The 24,695-nt window shown below is 43.4% G+C and overlaps 1 protein-coding gene across 3 annotated transcripts in view; it reads right to left on the bottom strand.

Moving 5' to 3' along the window:
- Positions 1-24,695, bottom strand: part of MID2 (midline 2) — a 99,054-nt gene that overhangs the window by 8,980 nt on the left and 65,379 nt on the right. For 2 of the 3 annotated variants that reach the window (XM_007506940.2, XM_056809419.1), the window contains 3 exons: positions 24,066-24,214; positions 13,543-13,670; positions 9,372-9,605 (listed from right to left, as the gene is read on the bottom strand). In XM_007506940.2, the coding sequence (XP_007507002.1) occupies positions 9,372-9,605; positions 13,543-13,670; positions 24,066-24,214 (511 nt within the window). The remainder of the gene's footprint in view (positions 1-9,371; positions 9,606-13,542; positions 13,671-24,065; positions 24,215-24,695) is intronic. The other variant, XM_007506941.2, reaches the window with a different exon arrangement.

The following is a 24,695-nucleotide window of genomic DNA, read 5'->3' as shown; positions in this document are numbered from 1 at the left end:
GCTGTGAGGACTGGGCCACGTGCAGAAGTAGCCCTGCCTAGGTACCCTGTACAGAAAATCACAGAGCACTCAGGGCAGGGAAAGGACCATGGAGGTCCTCAAGCCAACCTTCCCCATTTCACAGCAGAGAAAACTGAGGTCCAACATCATACAACTGGGACTTGAATTCAGATCTTCTGACTTTCTGCTCTATCGTGCTGTATGGGTAAAGAATACATCGGTTCTGGTCATGTTAATGTGTGGAGGGCCAGCCACTCTTTGGGGCTGTAAAGAGCTAGCGGTCTTCAAGATATATTTTCCTCCCACTACATCTTCATTGCTACCTGCATGGACAGGTGGGCTCCAGGATAGGTATTGTAGGAAAATCCAAGAGTTAGCCCAATGATGATGGCAACATGCCACTTCTTTACTCTCCACCATAGCTTTCTTTATGGCTGCCCCAGACTGAACCTGAGCCCCATTGAGTACTGCAGAGCCCAGAAACCCAGAGCCACCCAACTAGTGAGAGCCTTTGATCCTATGGGAAAGCATTCTCCACCCTGGGAAAACTTAAGACCGTCTAAGCTAGTGGAATAGAACAAATAAAAACAACACAGAATCGGACTTTTAGAAAATGCCCAAATTGAAAAAATGTGGAAAAACAAATAAGTGCTTATTGAATTGAATTCGAAAGAAAAGAAAACATGTGCAGCTAAGTTTCAGAGAGCCAAGGGACTGATTTTCTACTTGTAATGGGAATTGACCAAGGGAGCCCTTACCCATAATCACAGTGCTTGGAGAACCTTGGGGGATGGTTGACAGCTTATTATCCAGAAGAAAAACGCAAAATAGTCCCCAGTCCTGTGCGGCTCTCTTCCACTTTGTTGGTGATGGTGGGAAAGTGAGACAGTGTGCAAAAAAGGCTACCATTTTTAGACCATTCTAGAAACACTAGCAGAGGTGGCAATGAAACATAAGCTCTAGTTCCTTGGTGACAGGATGCAGAGACCTCCTCTGACTCCTAGTGACTGGGGCTGCCTCCTAACTGAGGGTGAGGAGGACAGGCTTTGGTCAAAGATGCTGCCCGCTCTGTGGTCCATAAGATCAAGCTGTGGAATTGGCCATCCTTATCTAATACTTTTTCTCTTTTTCTTTCCTCCTTGGAATTCCAGACCTGAGAACACGAAGTGTGCGGGTGGCCTTTGCTGCCTATACCCAATGCCCACAAGAACATGGTGTTGGTCTATGACTAGAAGCAGTTCCTGACTTTTGCTTTTCATTGGTCAGAGACTAAAGATCCTGAGGATTTATCTAGGCTTCAGGTATATGTCTCATGGGTAATCCTTCAGGTATATGTCTCATGGGTAATCCTGAGAATTCCTTAATAGCATTCTTCTCAGAGGAGAGGAGGATTTTCAAGGCCAAAGCATCAAAGTCCTACTACAGTAGGGTAGCAGATCCAGGCCTTGCCACCCCTCCATAAAAGTGATTTGAAACGCTTAGACAGTGCAAGTCTGAGGTAAATGAATGATATCCATTCAGCAGTCCCACAAAAGGTCATAACCTCCTGGGGGCAGTCTAATGAACTACTGGAATGTTTTAATGCATTGAATACTTTTCTAGAACCCACATATGAAGAAACCTTAAAAATGAGCCTAGTTTCCTAAGCCATATTCTAGAGACTTCAGTGAAGTTTTATTCTGGGAGGCCCCCAAGGCTGAACTCTGTCATTGTGAGCCCAGTCTTAGAGGGGGCTGGGCCTGGAATATATTTCAGGGGTTTGGGAGTTGATTTCTATTTCTCTGAAGGGCTTAATCCCTTTTTTGGAGGGACCACATATCTTTGGGGCTCATCCAAGTTTGATTTGTCTCTAGTGCATGGTGCTACTCACTTTACTCCTACTTCAACTCCTTACTCTCTGGACTCTCCTACCTCCCCACCAGCTGCCTTGAACCTATGCATGTACCCATTCCTCCCTACCACTTTCCAGAGCTGATTTCCCATTTGAGTCCCTGTTTGGAGAACCCTTTGTTCCTTGGGAGCTCATCTAAGACTAGCCTTTCCACTCCAATGGGGAAAGAGGTCCAAAGCTTGTTTTCCTCCTTATTTGGTGGTGATGGTGATGTTGGTGAGGTGTTCTTTAGCGGTTTGCTTTCTTCTGTGTGCTTTCCTGATTGTTTGGGGTTGGGACAAGCTCCTAAGAAGTACCAAGGCTATGCAATATCATGTTTGTAGAATATCTAAAACTGTATTTGGCAGGCGAGTGGCCACTCACAAGACACTCCACTTTGTGGGGTGCCTAAGATCTGTATTGCACGTGCTTTCCTTAATTTATGGCTCTCAAGGGGCAAGGAAGAGCTGTGGCTTGTGGACTTTGCTGAGATTCTTTAATGAAAGGTGCTCAGGGAGACAACAAGGAAGAGGATGATGCTTGGGCCACCTCTGTTTCCTGGAGAAATTCTGAGAATTGGGAATATGGCCTGATATTTTCAAAAGCACCCCTATATGATTTATTGGTCAGCCAATATTGAACCAGAGAAGGTATACTGAGAGTTGTCTTTGATTGGTTTGAATTTCTCTGTCTTCCTCCCAGCCCCCAATCCATCTGATGGGGTGATGGGGCATGAACCTTTTCTAGAAGGGGACCTCTCCCATGAAATGCACATGTATCCTAGCACCCTGGTCACAAGACACAGGGAATGTCTCTGGTCTCTAGTGAATGGAGTTGTGCCTGATTACTGGTTGCCCAAGAGTCAGGAAGTTAGACTTTGGCTGGAAGAACTAGCCCATTGTCTACTCGTTCACCTTTTGTCTTTTTATATATGTTCTTTCCCTTGGACTTCCCGACCCGAGTGCAGAAAGGGAGGAGAAGGGATTGTCTCCTTATCCCATCCCGATGTTTGCTTAGGCAAATCTAAGACGGAAATTTCTGGGCCTCCAAGTCCTGGATCTCTTCGATCCTTCTGCTTCCTTGTCGGGGCATAGATTAGAGGGACATGAGCTTGAGAATGGATAGTTCCATCCTGGAGTGGGGTGGGTAGCATATCCTGAATTTAAGAGTCCTTGAGTTGAATAGCAAATGCCCTCAGCAAGAAGATGGAGAAGAGGGACAACGAATAATCAGAAGGCCATGGAATCTTAAGGACTAACGCCATACAAAGGGGGGCCAGGTGATCTAGGCCTTGAGAACCTTCTGTGATGCTGCTGTAAGTGGCTCTGGTATAAAGACTGAGAAAGATCTTTGTTTAGAAGGCCCACAAAGACCTTTCGGGGAGGTGGTTTAATGAGTATAATGGGCTACTCGATGCTTTCTGTTTCTACTGCATAACTGTGTGCCTTTTGTGACACGCATTTTCTGTAATGGGTGAAGTAAATGCCATTCCATATTTGATTTGTACATTGAGTACCTTTGTGGGAAAGGATCCTGCCACCCACCTATGAGTTATACCTCAATTTCATATTTTGGAGACTGCTGTGGAGTTTTTCTCTGGAGTAGGGGAACTGTCATCATCACAGCTAACGTTTATGTGGCATTTAGTATGTGCCCGGTACTGTGCTAAGCACTTGACAACTATTATCTCACTTAATCCTCCCAACAATCCTGGGAGGCTAGATGCTAATGCTTTCTTATTTTTCAAATGAAAAAGAGGTTAAGTGACTTGCCCAGGGTCATCCAACTATAGTAAGTGTCTGAGGTCAGATATGAACTAGAGTCTTCCTGATTCCAGAGCCAATACCTAGAGAGAAATTCATCGCCTGGGATTGGACCCTAGGGTAGAACCCAATATGTATAAGTCCAGAGTTCTTGGGGGCTCTAGGCTATGAGTGGTTTAGTTAGTTGGATTATCTAGAAGCAAAAATGCAAAATGGTGCCACTTCCTATGTAGCCCCCTTTGCTCTTTCAGGGATGGTGGAAGGGTAGAAGAACAGGTGACGAAGTATGCTAAATATCCTATTGGTCTGGGATCATCTGTCAACCCTACATCCACTGCTGATGTTGCCAATGTAAACTCTTCGTTCAATGACAAAGTGCCACATTAGAGGATCTGAGCCATATCGATATGGGTTCTGGCTATAATGAAATCAGAAGCCATAAGGAAGCTTTAACCGAGTGGGAGGACAGGTCCCAGGTCCACCCTCCTTGGAGTGACAAGCAGAGGAGTTGTCGGGCCTGATTTCACTGTGTACTCAAAGGAGGCAAGAAATACCATCTCTTGGGATACTGAGTCACTTCATCTGGCAGTGCTTATAACGAGCAGAAGCAAAAAGGCTACTGTGAGGATAGCAGCAGCCTGCGAGATCGAGGGAGTCTCTGCAAATCTTGACAGACCGCCCAAACCAAGTTAACAGATACCTTGCAACTCCGCAGCAGAGAGGCAGAAGAAGCAGGTAGCAGATGGAAGGAGGGCAAAACTGCCCTGGAAAGGACGATTCGGGATTAAGAAATGAAAGAAGTCAGGGGGACTCTAGTGATTACAACCAGAGAAAGCCCGGGCTGGAAGCATAAAACATAAACATAAAACCGATTATCAAGCCAGCTGGCCAAAAGGAAATCTAGCAAACAAGCAGGAGAAAACCACAGACATATAGTATTAATACAGTGTATTACATACAAACGGATATCGTAAATCTATTGATGTTAAGTATTTGACATATTAGCAGAGTATGCTATATACAAGAGAGAGTAACCAGGAAGAAACTGAGGACTGTCAGCACGCATGCCTTCCTCCTGTCTATGGAATCTTTATGAGAGTGACTTATGTAGGGATCAAGGAGAGCAGTAAGCTCTGCACCTAGGATTTCACTGGTTTGCTTAGAGAGTCCTTAGAGGGGAACTGTCTCTACCAACACAGGTCATCGCCTCCTCTGCACCTTAAGAGTCGTAAAGAGTTGCCCAGAGCACTCAGAGGATAGGTTACTTGGTCAGGGTCACACAGCCTGGACTACACAAAAACGAGACTTGAACTAGGTTCTTCATGCCTTCAAGGCCAGATATATCTATCCACCACATCATAGTGCCTCTATCAAGGATATCATTGTTGAAACCATGAGAAGGGAACAGGAAGGATTTTGCAGAAGGATCTCTATAACAACAACTTGGGGGATTCAATCATACAAATGAAAGGTACCAAGAATACAAGATCTATGTTTGTTGTTTGATCACTAAAAAAACAACCACCACCACCAAATGATTTAGTGGAGCAAGATGCCACCTTAAAGGCTCGCCTTCAAGAGGGGATCTCCCAAACATCTCTTAAGGTCATATAAGATTTGACAACCATGGCAAAAACTGTTCAATGACTTTTTCATTATTTATATCGAGGAAGGCATAAGACAGGGGGATGGATACTCACCAAAGGTGTTTACCACTATCACGGAGGAGATCCTATACAGAATCCAAATAGAAAGGTTCACTATGGATAGTGAGTCCCTTCAAATGCTCCCATTTGCAGATGACATTGTTAATTGCATCAGTATTCAAAGTATGGTAGACTCTCCTAAATGAGGTTCATAACCACTCAAAATGATTCAGCCTAACTATCCACATAGGGCAAACCAAGTGGATGATGAATACCTATTTGGCTAAATTATGCAATGCAGCTGGATGGGTAGCCCACAAAGTGAGTTTATCAATAAATTTAGATACATTGAAGATAGTCAGTGAACTTAGCCAAAACATAAAACTGAGAAAGACAGCAAGGTGAATTGAATTATGGGAAACTCCACAGCGGTTTAAACAATTCTATGTTATTCTCTTGTACTTCCAATGCCAATAGTCAGGCTATATGGCTACAAACCACAGAATGCCATCATTTCAGAAGAATACAAATTGTGGATGATCCAGATAGCAATGGAGAAATGTTTATGGATCTAGCTGGTTTCAGTGTGGTCCCAAATGGGGGCTTGACCAAAAGAAGTGGCATAAAATTTACAAAATTTCTCATGCTATTCTTAGGGGCAAGTATGAGAGATTTATAGCACTTTAAGGTTTGCTAAGCACTTTACCAATATTATCTCATTGAATCCCTACAACAAGCCTGGGAAGTAGGTGTTATTCTGATCCTCATTTTTACAGATGAAGAAACTGATGTAAGTGACTTGTTCAGGGTCACAAGGTTAGAGAGGTAGGATTGGAATTCAGGTCTTTGTGACTCTAGGTCTAGTTCTATCCACTATACCCACGAGTGTGTATGTGTGTGTGTGTGACAAGAGATCTGCAACTTGGATTGTCATTTTAATTAGTGATATCATGAAATAAACAGGTGAAGTGGCGCGCTTATCAAATTTTGAGATGAAACAAAGCCTGGAGGCCCAGCTAACACACTGGATGACAGAGGCTCGACTGAAAAAGAATTCAACGGGCTAGAAAACTGGCCCAAATTGAAGATGACATTTAATAGGGGAAAATAGAGTTTTAGTCTTCAAAAAAATCAACTTCCTGCACACATATGGTGAGATCATTCCTTGTATGAAAAAATCTGGGGGGCATGAGTGAACCGCAAGCTTAATATAAGCCAACAGTGGGATATGACTACTGTGATCTTAGACTGGATTAAGAGAGCCATAGTGTCCAGGAAGAGAGAAATGATAATAGCCGTAATGTACTCTTGCCTACATTGGCCTTTATCTGGGGCACTCAGTTCAGTATTAGAAGCCACATCTTAGGAAGGCCATGGCTAAGCTGGAAAGGGTCCAGGATATAAAGGGAGGGCCTTAAGACCATGCCATGTAAGGACTGACTGAAGAGAATGAGGATGGTTGACCTGGAGAAGCCAATGTAGATGTCTTCAAGCCTGACTACTACTTACTAGTTGTGTCACTGTGGACAAGTCATTTAGTTTTTCTATGCCTCAGTTTCCTCATCTGTAAAATAAGGAAGTTGATTTAGGTGATCTCTGAGGTCCCTTCCAGCTCCAAATCTATCATCTTAAGTATCTGAAAGACTCTCATAGAGGAGAAGAAGTGAACTTATTGTTTAGACACAGAAGGTAGAATTAGTGGCAATGGGTGGATGGGGCTTTGGACGAGGTATCAAGTAGAACTTCTCCCAAAGCAGAATGGGCTGCTATGGGAGGAGGTAGATTTCCTTTAACGGGAGGTCTTAGAACACAAGCAGGAGAGCCACTTATTAGGGATGTCAAGGAGGACATTCTTCTTTAAGAAATGGGGTAGATTTAGATAGCTGCTGAGGTTCCCTCCAACTCTGGGAGTCAATTCCTCTGTGAGCGGTATGATTGGAAAAGTAGGCCGAGGACATGGTTGAAGGTCTGGAGAAGACCACTAGAATATTGGGCAGATTCTCTACAGAGGCTGTAGACAAGGGGTGACTTGTCAAGAGGACGAAAAGGTATAGATGGGCCTCAACTTACTCCTCTGAAAGGAAGGGCCTACGCTGGAGAGATGAAGTCAGCCGTCTCCTTTTCTCTCCCGCCATCTGCCTTTTGGATGATTGCACTGTTTGTGAACTCTACCAAGAGTTAGACAGTGCCACGGAAAGGGGAAGAAAGTTCCATAGGTCCACAGGACCACTTCGTGGTAGCTCTGGGACAAGGTTAGATGCCAAGAGAAAACTGTAGGTGGTGTGAGTGACCAGATATCAAGAACCACCCTGCAAACAGGCTCTAGAAGTGTTTTCATATATATAGTCCATCATTCAATTCTCACAGTGTCTGCGTTAGATAGTTAGGGCAGACCTCACTTAAATCCAGGCCTTGAGGTGATTGGACCTAAAGTCACGGAGCTAGGAAGCGGCGGAATCAGGGCTCAAGTCTTGCCTTCTCTCTATAAGAAAATTAAGGGAGTCGCCTCCCAACTTGGGGAGTCCCTAATCTTTCACCCAATTAGAAATCAGATTAATGTTGTATTATTTCCTTTTAACTCACTGATCTTATTTGATTAGTTCTTTTTAAAGTATAAAGGTCTGTCTTCCTTCCTCTGTATTCAGGGTCCAGCTGTAAACTGAGGAAGGGTAAGCTTAGTCCGATTGGTTGGGCAACTGGCATGCATTGCTTAATAAATTGATATGCCCAGAAGGCCAAACCTTTGTTTCCGTGGCCATTTCATCTTTCCCTGGTTATGTGTCCATCATATCACTGTGGCTACTTTCATAATCAATTACTAGTGTTACAGCAAGCTATAGGCCAGCATGTTCTTCATATCTATTTCCTCTCTCCAGGTCTTTGTATTGGCTGTGCCTTCCATTTGGAATCCAATCCTTTCTCCCTGCCATCTCATAGTTTCCTTCTCTTCTTCAAGGAACAGCTTTAGCACTGTACCTTCTACATCAAGGCCTACCCCATCCCAAGCGCTAGTACCTTCTTTCCCTGTCTTGTATTTCTTTTTGTATTTATTCTGCATGCACTCATATTTGTACATGGTATCTCTGCTGTTAGACTGTGAGCTCCCTGGGAGTAGCATGGGCTTCACTTCCTGTACTTGCATCCCCAGTACTCAGCACAATGCCTAGCACACAGTAGGTGCTTAGTGACTGATTTAGTGCTCGGGAAAAGACCAGTCTCCAAAGCTTCCTATACAAAGAACCAAAGGCTCCTTAAAGCAAAAGCAACAATACCTTTGACCTATTTAAAAGCTGCCTGGTCCCTTCTTGGGGGGTTGTCTGGGCTGAGTGCCTTCAGCTTGATCTGCAGGATTCCCCAAGGTTGGCAGCCCACTGAATGACGCTTGTCTGGGAAACTCCCCTCAACATTAGCCAAGAAGGCAGAAACATAAAGATGGAAACAATGGCAAAAACAATGCTGGTGTCCCATGAGGGCTGCCTCTGCGTGGAAATTGGATCCACCCCCTCCCCACAACACACACACTTTAATTCCCCTTTGTTGTTATTTCAAACATCCCTAATTGATGGCTGATGGGTCCTGGCGCCATATTGTTTTAACAAGCTTGAGGTCTGAGCCAGGGACAGACACATTTGGGGCTAAACCACTGCTTCCCATCCTGCGGCCCACTTGTAAACTTCTCCTGATTCACAAGGGAGAGGGGGAAGGGAGGAAGGAAGGAAGGAAGGAAGAAAAGTGACAAAGGGGAAGGGGTAACTGTCATGTCCACCAATGGCAACTGGTGACTGGGAGAGGTAGGGCTTTGCGAAGCATGTTTGACCACAACGATGAAAAGGAAGGGTCGAAGTGAGAAAGCCACACATGCACCCCCAACCCAGAAATGTCCCCCATGATCTGCCTACTTTGGAGACAGGCTCCAAGCTGAGTCCCCCGTTAGGGAAGGTGGCAGGACATGGATTGGAGAGGGAGGGCAGGAACTGAAGGTGCAATGATACATCAGTGGGAGCCTCCCAGTGCTCAGAGGCGCACTGCTGGGGCCGCCACTGCCTGGGAAACACCGGGCTCAGCGACACAGGACGGTTTGGAAACACTTGCCTCGTGCAGCCCCGGTCAATCTTGAGCAGCTTACTGCTTCCTTACATTTTCTTATCTCTGGCCACAGGCCCCAACCACACCATGACTTACTGATGAAGTTAGCCTGGCCAGTGAATATGGTGTACTGCAGCTCATAGGAACTGATGCTGAATTCGTCTTCGGAGAGCCAGTGGACGGTGATAGTGTCATGGGAAGCAGTACAGAGTTCTTCTTGTATAGACGGTGGGTTGGGGGCTGTAGAGAAAGAACAAACAATGAGGACAGGGGGAGGGGGTCCAAGCTTGTGATTGTTATGAGAGTTCCTCCTGCTGCTTTTGCCAACCTATGACCTAGAGCTCGAGCTCTGGCCCCAACTAGGCCAATCCCCTTATTTTATTATTTAGAGCAGGAAAATGAGGGCCAGGGATGACGGACAGTGACTTGCCTAAGGTCACACATACGATCCTATATCTAGAGCTAGAAGGACCTCCAGTGGCCACTGAATCCAACTCTTTCATTTTACAAAAGAGGAAACTAAGGTTCAGGGAAGCTAAGTAATTTGCTCAAGTTCATAGATGTAGTGAATGGGAGAGCTGGGATTTGAACTCAGATCCTTTAACTCCAGAGCCAAGGCTCTTCTTCAGTGCCATTCAGTCTTTCATCTTCTTAATGAATATGTTTTCCTTATGGAGAATGCTCAGGGCGCATCTACCTGTACAACTTGACATTGAAAAATGAGGCTTTGACCTACGTCTCTCCCTCTCCCTCTCCTGAAAAGTTTTGCTTCCACTACCTGGCAATTTCAGGTCTTTGGGCCCCGAATGAAGAGACTGTCTCAGATGCCTCCTCTACATAAGGAGGTCTGATGGACAAAGATACGGGAGGAAAGAAAACAGCCGGGATGGTTTCCTATTTGAGAAGAAAGCTTTGTTTTGCCCTTCTCTCAAAATCACAGTTCACACCTGTGATTTCACTGGCATATGGACCTCCTAGTGAGGAAATGTCCTCTCCCAGTGCAAATTAGCACCTGCTCGGCAACGCGTCTTCTTACAGTTGTCTGAGTTCTTTGAGAGGTTGAGACTTGCCCAGGGTCACACGGATAGTATGTCAGAAGCAGGACTTGAATTCAGGTCTTCCTGACTCTAAGACCAGCCCTCATTCCACTGGTTTCCCTTACTGTCATTACTTCAAACCTAAATGAATAAATATAAACTGAGGGAGAATTCTCGATCTGCCTTCCCTGAACCTCTGCAGGTAGATGTCATAGACATAGACACTGGCTAGTGTAGGCACCCCTTTGTTTTCTAAAGTCATCTGCCACCCAGCTCCCAATTTCTCCCTGAAACTCAATTTCCTCCAAACTAGCTTTGACTAAAACATTTAGGCCTTTTCAGGGGCGCTCCTCTAAAACTCCTGACTCCGTCTTTCTCTTTGCATCCTTCTCATTTTCAAAACTGTTTGGAGCCATTCAGTAGTTCCCTCGGTTTCCAAGCAAACAGCCCACTTTCCCCTCCACTTTGTCCCCACAATGCAGATAAGGCACATCATTTGCAGTTATAGAGCACCCATGAGCATCCTCAGGGATGAAATTGACATGAGTTAATTTCCTAGATGAGGAGAGCTTGCCCTTTCAGCTATAGGACTGTTCTGGATTCATTTGGCCATTTTTAATTAAAATCTACAAAAATGTACTCTTTCTCAGATAGAGCACAATGAATATCATTTAACCTTTTCTTGATGACTCAGGGCTGTCCTAATTAGCCTTAATTATTACACTGGGCTGTAATACAGTGAGATTCCTCATCTAGGCTACTGAGGTACATTGAGTCTCTGACCTAACACTGAATGGCCCTGGCCCGGTTGTACTTTTTGAGTTTGGGGGGCTTTTTCTTTTCCTTTTTTTAAGATCCTTGCTCTCTGTCTTGGAATTGATACCGTGTATTGGTTCTAAGGCAGAAGAGTGGTAAGGACTAGGCATTTGGGCTTAGGTGATTTGCCCAGGGTAAGAAGTATCTGAGTCCAGATTTGAACTCAGGACCTTCCATCTCCAGGCTTGGCTCTCAAATCCACTGAGCTACCTAGCTGACTCCTTCCATTTTTAAACCCGTACCTTCTGTCTCAGAATTAATACAAGGCAGAAGAGTGGTAAGGGCCAGGCAATGGGAGTTAAGTGGCTTGCCCAGGGTTATACCACTAGAAAGTATCTGAGGGGGGGGCAGCTGGGTAGCTCAGTGTGTTGAGAGCTAGACCTAGAGACGGGAGGTCCTAGGTTCAAATTTGGCCTCAGACACTTCCCAGCTGTGTGACCCTGGGCAAGTCACTTGACTCCCATTGCCTAGCCCTTACCACTCTTCTGCCTTGGAGCCAATACACAGTATTGACTCTAAGACGGAAGGTAAGGGTTTAAAAAAAAAAGTATCTGAGGTCAGAGTGGAACCCAAGACCTCCCATCTCCAGGCCTGGCTCTCAATCCACTGAACCACCAGCTGTCCAGGTCTTCTTTCAATATTTCTAATTTCCTCCTTTGTTGTTTGTCCATCATTTGTCCCTTCTCATTTCTTGTGGTTGGCCTTTGAAAGCTTCCCTTATAATTTGCCATTTTAGGCCATGGACTAGACAAACATATAACTAAGCTTCTTAGAACTGGAAGTGAGGAAAGAGACCCTGAATGAAGGCCAAGTGAAGAGAACTCATTGACACTGGTCAAAGAAAGTGCGTGGGCTTTGTGACATGTATTTTGGCTGCTAAGAAGCCACGTGAGGCCCTTATTTCTCACCGGCCTCTAGGTCCTTCTGAATGCCTCAAGTCACCAGAAGCCCAGCTTCTACATAAGTATTCCTTTCGTACTTGGATTTGCTTTATCATTGCTTTATCCTCATCCAAATGCCTCAGCCCAACCCCATGTGGTCCAGAGGAAATGGAATTGGATTTAGAGTCAAGGGACCTACCACTTAGTACCTGTGTGACCCTGGTCAAGTCAGTTACTTTTCCAGACAGCAGATTTGTTATCTATAGGATGAGGGTATTGGACTTGATGGCCTTCGAAATCTCATCTAGCTCTCAATCTTTGATCCTCTTATCCTCAGAGTCATCTAGGGACCAGGGCTCTTGGTCCAATTATGTTCAAAGTCTAATAGTCTTCACAGGCAAACCTTTAATTAAGCTATCGTTATGAAAACAGCAAAACGTCACTGCTAGCCGGGTAAGAAGACACCCCAGCTGGTATTTTTCCTTCAAGAGAAAGGAGACTAAAAATATTTGGCATTCATAGGCCCCTTGATCTAGGGCTAGAAGAGATTTCTGAGGCCAACTAGTCTAACCTTCTCATTTTACAGAGGGGGCAACTGAAGCCCACCAAGCTGAAGTGACTTGTCCAAGGTCATACATAGAATCCTAAATCTAGAGTTAGAAGGGATCCCTTCAATTTAATCTGGGATACAAAATCTAAATTAATTATCTCAACAACATTTACTAAGTCTATTACAATAGCTTTAATGCCCCCAAACCCTTCCACCCCCTCTTCCTATTAAGATTCTATCCTCTTCCCAACTTTGAATGATCCAAAGGAAAACACAATCTCATTACAGTTCAGAATTTTACTGCTTGCTCAACAAGGTTGTCTCCTCCATTACGATGTGGACCAAGATTGTTTTTAACCTTCCCTTGTATCCCTGCCATTAGCAGAGTGCCCGACACATTGTAAGTGTTAAATTAAAGTTCACTGATTTATTGGGGATGTTCTAAGCTGTATTGGCAAACCTATGGCACACGTACTGGAGGGGGCTGCTCCCTTCCCCCTCTCAACTAAGCCTGAGGACATTTCTCATATCACCTACCCCTCTGCCCAGCAGCCCAATAGGAATGCTTCTTCTCTCTCCTGTGTGGGGTAAAAGGGAGGCTCACATGCCGCATGAGGGTGCAGTTTGGACACTCAATCTCTAAAAGATTCACCATCTCTGTTCTAAGCTGACAGAGTTCCAGGCATCTTTCTCTTCTGCTCAGAGGAAACCCAATTTAACTTTGTAAAGTTTTTAAACCCAATTTAACTTCAGGAACAATTCAGGCACTAAAAAAGGAGGGCAGAACAGACTTTTGTCCATGTTAAACATTACCTCTTCCCACCCTTAATTCAAAGGAAAAGAACTCTTAAAAGACAAGAGGAAAATAGGAAGTAAAAACAATATTTTCATACCTGTTAAGTAATCTAGCCCCTCCAGCAATTTCTTTTCTCTGGAAAAATCTAAAGCAAAGTTTTCAAAAGCATCATTAAAATTGATGTCTGGGATGAGAACTTGAGAGGATGCAGTTGCCATAGCAACCCTGAAAGAGAGGAAAGTATATCAACATACATCAGAATGGGTTTGCGACTTTCATCTATTTGACTTTTCATTTAGCAAGGTGGAATAAAGGCAATAAAAAACCATCTTAGCTAGATGTTCTGGCTGCTTAACACATAACCCTTAAGACAAATGATTTTCTTCAGGGAGCCCAGCAATTTTTGTTTTAATTAGCAGAGGTCAATTAGGGCATACACCATATTTCCTCTTATATTGTCATCAAGGGATGACATCCTGTAAGAGAAGTTGGAGAGAGGACACACGTTTGAGAGAGGGGTTGGACCAAATGGAGTTAAGACTGTCCCAGCTCGGGGATTCTCTGGCTCATCTATACCCTTCCCCCCAGCTTCACTTCTAAGAAGCAGATAGCTTCTTTTCCTTCTCCTCCTCCTCCTCCTCCTCCCCTTTCCTAATTTGTCATGTTGCCATTGTCAACAGAGCCAGTCCAGTGAAACCTTGGAAGCTTTGATAAGAGCAACCACAGCGATTCTGTGAAAAAACAAAACCACCATAGCCTAGCTCAGCAAGTAGAAGCTTCTCCCAAGATAGCAGTCCACATTTCTCTCCTGCTTTCAAGTTAATGCCTAAAGCACCTTTCTCACGAGAATTCCAAGAAGTAAAGTGGAGTAAATGTTGTCCCTCTTTTGCAGGTGAGGAGAAAGGCTCAGAGAGTGGAAGGGATTTGCCTAGCATAACACCGAATTCAAGCCAGCTGTCAGAGGTCTCCTGACTCCAAGCCAAGCCAAGGGCTCTTTTTACTACTGGCTTCTCATTATGCTGATCAATAATCTAGTTCATACTGGGCTCTACCTTTTCTGTTCTAGAGCACCTCATTTATGGAGAGATTTGATTTCGAGTTTGGAATAAAGGAAAGGAATTCTGGGAGTCACCAGACATGTTCTTCCCCTACCATTTGGGGAGAGCAGATTGTGAAGTGTTCAGGGGAAGGCTAGACAGGAACCCATGGTTAAAACCTGAATGAGTCTAGGAAGGATAGAAAACTCTGAAGAAGGAAATTTGGAAGACTAAAGAGAAACAATTCCAATGAGGAGGAAAAAGAAAAGTTGTCTAATGAGATGGAAATAGGGGCAGCTAGGTGGCTCACTGGATAGAGCCAGGCCTGGAGATGGGAGGTCCTGAGTTCAAATTTGGCCTCAGATACTTTCTAGCTGTATGACTCTGGGCAGGTCACTTAACCTCTGTTTGTCTCAGTTTCCTGACTCTAGGTCTGGTGCTTTAATCACTGCAGGATACTTCCATCATTAACCTCATCACTGCCAAGTCACCATCATTATTATAACAATATTGTTAATATAAGGGCAACTAGGTGGCTCTGGAGTGGATAGAGTGCCAGGCCTGAAGTTAGGAAGTGAGTTACAATCTGGCCTCAGACACTTACTAGATGTGTGACCCTGTACAGATCACTTCAACTTGTATGCCTCAGTTTCTAAAATGAGCTGGAGAAGAAAATGGCAAACTATCTCTGCCAAGAAAATTCCTAATGGGGTCATGGAGTCATGGACATGAATGAAAGGACTAAATAACAACAAATGGTCATCACTATCATCAGAATCACATTACTACCAACATCACCATTACACTACCATCATCAGCACCATCAGCACCTTACCACCACCATGATAACATCTCCACCTTCAGTCCAATCATCTTGCAGACATTGCCACCAACCATCACCTATGTTACCATCTCCACAATCAGAAGCATCACAGATCTCTTACTGCCACATTTCTCTAATCTGTGTCAATACTCTTACAATGTTACACCCACACCCATCGCTGTCCTAATTTCAGCTTCCCATAAACTTGAAAATATAAATTACTTGAGAAAGGACTCCTTGTTTGGTTAAAAAAAAAAGGCTGGGAAAACTAGAAAGCAGTCTGGCAGAAAAAAATCAAACAATGGGTTAGAGTTCCATTGTTTCTGATTCTCTCTCATCTAGTCTGTCTCGTTGATCTAATTTTGTATTTTTAAACCACTACCAAATGGTTTTGATGACTGTTGCTTTGTAATAGAGTTTGAAGTCTGGAAGTGCTAATCTGTGTTCATCCCTCTTGTTTCTCCAATTGAATATTTTATTATTATTATTATAGAGTTCTGTAAAGTATCCCTCTGATGGTTAGCATGGCATTACAATTGTAAATTGCTTTTCGTAGTACTGTCATATTTATTATATTGGCATGCCCCAGCTATGGGCACTGAATGTTGCCTCAAACTACTTAAGCTCTTTATGGAACACTTTGGAATGGAATCTCAACAAGTATTGAGTGTGCTTTGATAGACTGACTCCCAAAATATTTTATTTATTTTTTTAAAAAACCCTTACCTTCTGTCTCGGAATAGATACTAAGTATCAGTTCCAAGGAAGAAGAGAGGTAAGGGCAAGGCAAAGGGGGTCAAGTGACTTGCCCAGAGTCATAGTTGGGAAGTGTCTGAGGTCAAATTTGAACCCAGATCTTCCGGACTCCAGGCCTAAGGCTCTATCCACTAGGTCACATAACCATCCCACTCCCCAAAGATTTTGTGCATTTTGTTTAGGTGGTACTGACCTTTCTATTGCTACTTCTTAAATTTTGTTATTACTATATGGAAATACTACTGATTTTTATGGGTTTCTTTTATAACTTGCAACTTTGCGGAAGTGATTATCTCAAAGTATATTTCTTGATTTTCTGCCTAGACCAACTAGTCCTCAGCAAATAGTGATAGTCATATCTTTATGCCTTTAACTTCTTTCTGATGGAATTTCTAGAATGAAATGAAATAAAAGTAGGGAGAGTAGCCATCTTTGCTTTACGACTACATTTATTGGGAAAGTTCCTAGCATGCCGTCTTTGCATATTATGCTTGATTTTGACACTTTTTAGGTAAAAAAAGATCCCTCTCTATGCCCATATGTTGCAGGTTTGTTGGTTTTTTTTGGCATAAATGAGTGTTGTATTTTGAAAAGGCTTCCTTCTGCATCTAGTGAGATAATCATAGTTTTGTCTGTTTTTGTTTTGAAGATGATTAATTATATTGTTTTCCCAATGCTGAACTATACTTGCATTCCTGGTATAAATCCAACTTGAAGATAATGAGTTATTCCTTGGCTCTCACTCGTTTCTCAATCCCTTGCAATCTGGCTTCCAATCTCGTCAATCAATAAAAGCTGTTCTTTTCAAGGTTATCAATGATTCTGTAATTGCTAACTCCAACGGCCTTTTCTCAGTCCTTGCTCTTTGGGTCCTCTCTTCAGCATTTGACATTGTTGACTACTCTCTCCTCCTGGATAGTCTCACCATGGCTTTTCATGACACTGCTGTCTCTCTTCTTCTGCCTATCTGGTCACTATTTATCAGTTTTCTTTGTGAGGATTCCCCAAGGTTCTGCCTAGCATCCCTTTTCTTTCTGCACACCATTTCTCTCAGTGATCTCTCTTATCAGCTCTCTTCAGTTATCATCCCTATACAGAAAACTATATAGGTATCTATCTATCTGTCCATCCATCCATCCATCCATCCATCTACACAGCCAGCCCCACTCTGAGCTACTCTGGTGTCACCAACTGGCTACCGAATTACTAGAACTCATCTGTTCTCCCAAACACACTCTTAACAAGAACTTGCCTTTTCCTGCCGAGGGCATCGTCATCCTTACAGTTACCGAGGTTCAAAACCTCAGGGTCGTATTCAACTCCTCATTCTCATCCACCCCGTTTATCTAATCAGATGCCAAATCTTTCGATTCGAGCTCTACTACGTCCCCTATTCCCATTCTCTTCGCCCCATTCACGGGGGTTACCACCTAAGTTCAAGCCTGTATCATCGACTACTAGCAATATTGTGATAGTCTCTTAAAAATGTTCTAACTGCTTTTAGTTTCTCAATTCTCCAATCCCTCCTCCATATAGCTGCCAAATTGATATTTGGAAAGTCCAAGCCTGACCGTGTCACTCCTACTTAAGTTTCGCAGGCTCCCTACTGCCTCTAGGATAAAATACAAACTTCTTCATTTGGCAGTTAAAGCGAATCAAGCAAACATTTATTAAGCTCCTACTGTTTATCAGTCACTGTCCTGATCTTTGGATATAAAAAGACAAAAGCAAATACTGTCACTGTCCTCAAGGAACTGACTTTCTGGTGGGGAAACAACATGCATAGATATAGGTACATACAAAAATACATACAAAGTAGAAATAAGGTAACCTCAGAGGGCAAGGCTGGGGGAACTAGCCAAGGTTTCATGAGAGGGTGGTCCTTGAGCTAAGGCCTAAAGGAAACCAAGGATTCAAAGAAATGAACTGAGACAAGAGAATATCTCAGGAACTGGGGGTAGCTTGTACAAAGGCATGGGTATGGTATACTGTACATGAAGAAAGAGCAAGAAGGCAAGTATGGCTAGACCAGTGATAGCAAACCTTTTAGAGGGGCTGGTGATGTAAGAAATGTTTTCAGGTGCCCATGGAGAGGGCAAGGGGAGCAGCCCAGCTTCACGTTCCTCTGGCTTTCTAGGGATGAACTCTGGTGAACTCTGTGCTAGGGCTATGGTGCGTGTGCCCACAAAAAGGGCTCTGAGTGGCCCCTCTGGCATGCGTGCCATAGATTCACCAGATGTGTTAAAAGGTTAAATAGATAGGAAGAAGCTAGATTTTTTTAGAGAGTTAAATGCCAAAATAGAAGATAGAAGAACCTGGTGTACTATGGTCCATGGGATCACAAAGAATTGAATGTAACTGAATGACTGAACAACAACAACTGAAAAAATGTGAAAAGAGGTGTTTATATTTGATCCTAGTGGTAAAAGTGAGTCACTGGAGTTTCCTGAGTATGCGTATGTGTGTGTGTCATGGTAAAGTCTAGGCTTCCAGAATATTAATTCAGTATTTATGTGGAAGATGGAGTGGGGAAAATTTTGAGGTGGGCAATCTAACTATAAGGCTACCATGACACATGAGGCAGGAAATGATAAGGGCCTTAATTAGGGAGTTGGCTGTGTGACTGGAGAGAAGGGGATGTAGGGAAGAGATATTGAAATAGAAATGACAAGATTTTGCAACATTTCAGATATGTTGGATAAGTTCAGATAGTGAGGAGTGAAGGAGGATAAGGTAAAAAAAAACTATAATAGAGATAGTAAAGCCCCTGACAGAAATAAGGAAGTTTAGATAAGGAATAGCTTCAGTGGATAGATAATGGGCAAGCTTGTTCTCAGGATGTTGATTTTGAGATGCCTTTGGTACATCCAATTTGAAATGTTCCAGCTGAGAATACAGGACTGAAGCCTGAGAGATTGACGAGTTAAAATTCTTCCTCAGATGCATGACTGTGGGCAAGTCACTTTACCTCTGATTGCCTCCATTTCCTCATCTGTAAAATGTGGATAATAACAGTACCCACCTTCCTGGGTTATTGTGAGGATCAAAGGAGATGGTGATTGTCAAGCATATGGCACAATGCCTGGCACATAGTAAATGCTATATACAGATTAGTTATTAACATAATAATATTAATATAAAATAAAAAATTAAACAACATTAATAAATTAAATAATATTAATAATCTCTATACAGATAGGCTATTGTGAACATAATAATATTAAGATAAAGTAATACATTAAATACTATTGTATTTATTTTATTTATGCATTTATTGTATTATTGTATTATTATGTATTTATTGTATTTAATGTATTGATATTCATGATATTAATAAATATGCACATGTATGTAATGTATGTACATGTATATGTGTGTGACCTCCATAGATACAGTGATTAAACCAATGGGATTTGAGGAAGTTACCAAGTGAGAAAAGAAAAGAGGGCCTAGGCCAGGGCTTTAGGGGTGTGCCTATTATGACTCAGCAAGGGACACTGAGGAAGAGGAGACAAGTCAGAGTAGAACCAAGAAGGCAGAATCATCAAAACTCAGACTAGAGAGAATATTCAAAACAAGAGGGCTAGCAACAATGTTAAATGCCATAGAGAGGGCCCAAAGGATGAGAGGCTTGAGGAGAAGCCATTAGATTAGACAATTGGGTAATTTTAGAGAGAAGAGCATCAATTGAATGATGAGGTGAGAAGCCAGATTGCAAAGGATTGAGAAGAGAGTGGAAGGAGACGGAGGGGAGCCACTGAATGTAGATGGCTTTTTCAAGTAATTTTCAAGGATGGAGGAAATTTCACTGTAGGCATCAGGGATGGAACACATTGCTAATGAGAAGGGGAGTATAATAACGAGGGCAGATAATGTGCTGGAGGAGATGGGATCAAAAGAGCATATAGGTGGTTGATCATGGTAAGGAGAAAGATTGCCTGTTCATGGGAGACTGAAGCAAAGGAGGAGATAGCCGGGAACAACAGAAGGATGTAAGAAGAATATGATGGGACAAGAGGGAGCTAAAGGCAAATGGCTTTGATTTTCTCAGTAAAGATTTAGGGAAAGGCCTCAATTGAGAGGGTGGGGAAAGGGAGTGCCATAGGAAGCCTAAAAAAGAGAAAAGAAGGTTTGAAAAAGTCACTGTGGGGAATAAATGAGATGATTTAGCCAAAAAGCTTCTATTTTTTGTTTGCCACCAGTACTTCTATTTGCCTTCTGCTTTCACTCATGTCTTCTGTTATACTTTTAGGTAGAAACCATTCACTATTTTCTCTTGTTATTTTGTTATTGTTGCTAACTCCATAGATGTTTTTCCCCCTTTTTCTGGAACAATTTATCTCTTCACCTGTGCCTTCCCTGGTCACTGTATTTGTTTACCTTTCTTATAGATCTGTTATCTGGGATGCCTGCAAAGTAGTCTGCTCTGGTAATGCTTTTTCACTGAACAGTTTGCAGGATGGGGCCCCTAGGGCTGCTTCTTGAGCATTTTTTTGCTGTCAGGAACGCATTATTCCATTTCCTTCAGTGGTTTCTGGTGGGTTTAGAATAGTCTTGTGTTATTCTAATTTTCTTCCCTTCTTATTCAAAAGTGTTTCTCCTGTTCACTTGCAAAATTCATTGTTTATCATTGAAAATGGAGTCTTGGAGATTGCATCACAGGGTTTTTTGCTTTCTAAGTTCAGACATTCTGGGCAGCTTTCTTGTATTATTTCTCAGATCAGTACATTAAGTTTGGGTTTTTGGGTTTTTTTTACTAGTCATGTTCTTTTGCAAAACCTCTAATTCTAAGTCTTTAAATGAGTTTTCTTCATCTTGAGATCTTTGGTAATTTCAGTCTTTTTTCCTTATATTCTCCTATTACTCCCTTTTTGACTCTTTCCTCTTTGATGGCAGCTTCCCTGGGGCCTAAACCTCAAAGGTGTCTCCGGGTTTCTCCCATGCTATGCAGTTTAGGCATCACTGGTCTTGGTCTCTGTCCCAAGGGACTTCTAGGAAGACAGAACTGGCTGCAGCTGCATGCCATTCTCCTTTCCTTCCGGTCTGATGGAGCCAAACACATGTTGACATCCTGCTCTAGTTCCCTCTGTCCCTTAGTTCTCTGGCTGACACAAAGTCCTGCAACACTGCAGTCTCAGTCGGTACAAGCTTCTGACTTTTGATTTTCCTTGTTGCAAGGAAATGGAGATAGGATGAGGTGAGTGGGGCAGAACTGAGTTTTGTGCAGCCATGAGTTTTATCTAGTTAGGATTCTTGGGATCTTAGACCACGTTAACAGGTGAAATTCCTTTATCTCTTGCATGGAATGACTACTTTGGAGAGATTTGAGAGACTGTGAATATTGGAGAAAGTGGCTAGTCTTCCGTCTTGTTGACCCACAAGTTACTGTCATATGATATTCCATCTCTCATGTTCTTATTTCCATGACCCAAGCCTGGAATATATTTCATCCATGCCTCCACCTTTTGAAATGACTACTTCATTCTAGGCTCAGCTCAAGCACCACCTCAAACATAAGGCCTTTACTGATCTCCCTAGACACCTGTACCTTCTCCATTCCAAAAGCTAATTTTATCAGTTATAGGTTTTATATTAAATCATCTGTATATGCATTTTCCACCAATAGACTACAGGTTTCATGAGGGCAGGGACAGTTTTCTTTATACGTACCACCTACCATAGAGCCTGGTGCTTAATAAATGTTTGCTCAATTGATCTATTTGAAACGGGGAGGCTCAAACCACTCTGCCATGTTCCACAAAGACAAACACAAACATAACAGGGTTCAGTTTCCCTGGGCCGGGGAGCAGAGGAATGGCAGATGGTGTTGGACAAGAGGCCTCCAGTGACTCACAGGGCTCACCACTGGGAACAAGGAACAGCACTGTTACTTGTACAGTTACAAGCAACTGGAAACAAGGAACGGCACTGTTACTTGCTCTCAGTGGATTTGGTGAAATGCCCAGGTGGCAGCTGCTAACAGACACGTCTGAATGGGATCAAATAGCTCACAAACTGGTCTCTTTTCACAAGACATCTGCTTTGGGGGGGGGGGAACGCACCCACCTCTCCACAGCATTTTTTTCAGACTATAGGAATCTTGCCTAGTCATTTTCTTTTTTCTCTTTAAACCCTTACCTTCTCTCTTAGGAACAATACCAGTAGGGGGCACCTAGGTGGCTCAGGCAGGCTGAGAGATGAGAGGTCCTGGGTTCAAATGTGGCTTCAGATACTTCCAGCTGTGTGATCCTAGGCAAGTCACTTAACCCTCATTGACTAGCCCTTACTGCAATTCTACCTTGGAACCAGTACTTGGTATTGATTCTAAGAGAGAATGTAAAGGTTTAAAAAAAGAATCAATAGTAACTATTGGTTCCAATGCAGAAGAGTGGATCACATAACTAGGGAGGTCTGAGGCCATATTTGAACCCAGGACCTTCTGACTCCAGGGATGGTGCTCTATCCATTGAACCACCCAGCTGCTCTGTCATTCAGTTTTAAAGTGTTTCTAAGGCAGAAGAGTGGCAACTGGAGTAAAGTCATTTGCTTTCTGGATGCGTTTTGCTTGGCTGATGAGGCCATTGGCAGCAAGTGGCAACAGACCCCCCACGCCACCACATCAGTATCCCTTTCAACACTGGCACCACTGTACCCATCATATTGACACCATTGTCACTCTCATATCAATACCACCACCAATGCTGCTCTCATGTTACATCCAACCCAGCATTCCTGATCACACCAAGTCGGCCATCAATGGCAGGACCGCCCTATCACCATCACTATGGGTCACTGGCACCATTCTCACTGTCATATCACCATTATCCCCACTGCCATCACCCCTTTCCTGGCTAGGGCAATGGTTGGCATATCAGCCACAATAAATCGTTGCCGAGTTGATTAATTTGCAGAGCCAAGAACTTGGAAAGCACATTGCCAGAATGCTATTGCATTAATTCTTGTAGAGTGGGACAAGCAGCTGGAGAGGTCCACATACGCACACCATTCCTTCTACCATGTTTCACAGAGGCAAAACACAAGCAAATACTCCAGCTTCCTCGAGCTGGTCCCCTACGTGGGCACAGCTGTGGACACAAGAGGATGCCACGATAAAGGGCCGAAATCAAAGACTGTGGCTCTGTTATCTAGCAGCCTTATTTGTCATCTCATCGTCTTCCGTGCAACGTTCAGTGAGCAAGAAGAGAATCATCTTCCTTACCGCTGTGGCTAAGTTGGAAATACATCTAATGATCTCTCCCAGCTTTGCCACCAACTTATCCTCAGCCAAGTTGCTTTGGTCTTAGCTTTGGGTACGATAAAAATTGCTCGCATTCCTCCAGTGTTTCACTGTACCTCTGTGAGGCCCAAGAGATAAGGAAGTAAAGAGCAGAGAAGACTGACGGGCCCAGAGTCACACGGCTGATAAGAAGACACCAGCACTCTAGACAGATGTCCAGTGTTATCTGCCATGCTCTGCTAAGTAAATACAAGGGACCGCGCTTCATCAGAAAGGATTCTTATGAGAATTGCCTAAATGAAGATAAGGAGAAGGCTTAGTTAGGGAACGTTAAAGGCGACTGTTTCCCCTGTCCCTACTCTGACACCAGCTCAGGCAACTCCAACCACAGACCAGCATTGGGGAGCTACGGCAGCAGCTGATGGAGGTAGACGAATGCTGGGCCGGGGAGCAGAGGGATGGCAGATGGTGTTGGACAAGAGGCCTCCAGTGACTCACAGGGCTCACCACTGGGAACAAGGAACAGAACTGTTACTTGTACAGTTACAAGCAACTGGAAACAAGGAACGGCACTGTTACTTGCTCTCAGTGGATTTGGTGAAATGCCCAGGTGGCAGCTGCTAACAGACACGTCTGAATGGGATCAAATAAGCTCACAAACTGGCCTCTTTTCACGAAACCAGACATCTGCTTTTGAGAGAACGAAAGAACGAGAGAGAGAGAGAGAGAGGGAGAGAGAGAGAGAGCGAGCGAGCAGAGAGACCCACCTCTCCACGACATTTTTTGCAGATTGTAGAAATCGTGCCTGGTCATTTTCTTTCAGGATGCGCTCTGCTTGGTTGATGAGGACTGTTGAGCGTTCTAGACATTGGCGGCAATTGGCAACCTGCTGTGCCAACTTCCTCAGCTTCATCACCTTCAAAAAATGAGTCAAGTGAAAAGTGTAAAAACACAATGCCTTCCATTGAAAACAACCCAGATGAAACTTAATCTCTGGGAGATCCCCAAAATATGACTCCTGTGATCAAACTTTTATCCAGTAAATTTCTTCATCATCCTTTTGCCTCCTTCACTCTCAGCCAGCATCCCGCTTCTCCCATCAACCTATCCAGTCATGTATTCATTCAGCATGCATGCATTCTCACCTATTTACTCCTTTGTGTGAGTGCATGTGTATAATATCTGTGCTTTTAGCAACTTCATGCCTATGAGGATTAGATCTACTCCCCATGGGACAGAGTCTTCTTCCATCAGTAAGAAACATTTCATTACTATATGGATTCTCTCACTATATGCACAGTAAGAACACAGAATCACCTATATTGCTATTGTCAGAGTGAGAAGAATAAAATCACATAGACTCTGGACTAAACACTTGGAAATCATTTTTGACTCTT

The sequence above is a fragment of the Monodelphis domestica genome, chromosome X (assembly GCF_027887165.1).
Source record: "Monodelphis domestica isolate mMonDom1 chromosome X, mMonDom1.pri, whole genome shotgun sequence".
NCBI lineage: Eukaryota > Metazoa > Chordata > Mammalia > Didelphimorphia > Didelphidae > Monodelphis > Monodelphis domestica.
This window is presented reverse-complemented; position numbering and strand designations above follow the sequence as displayed.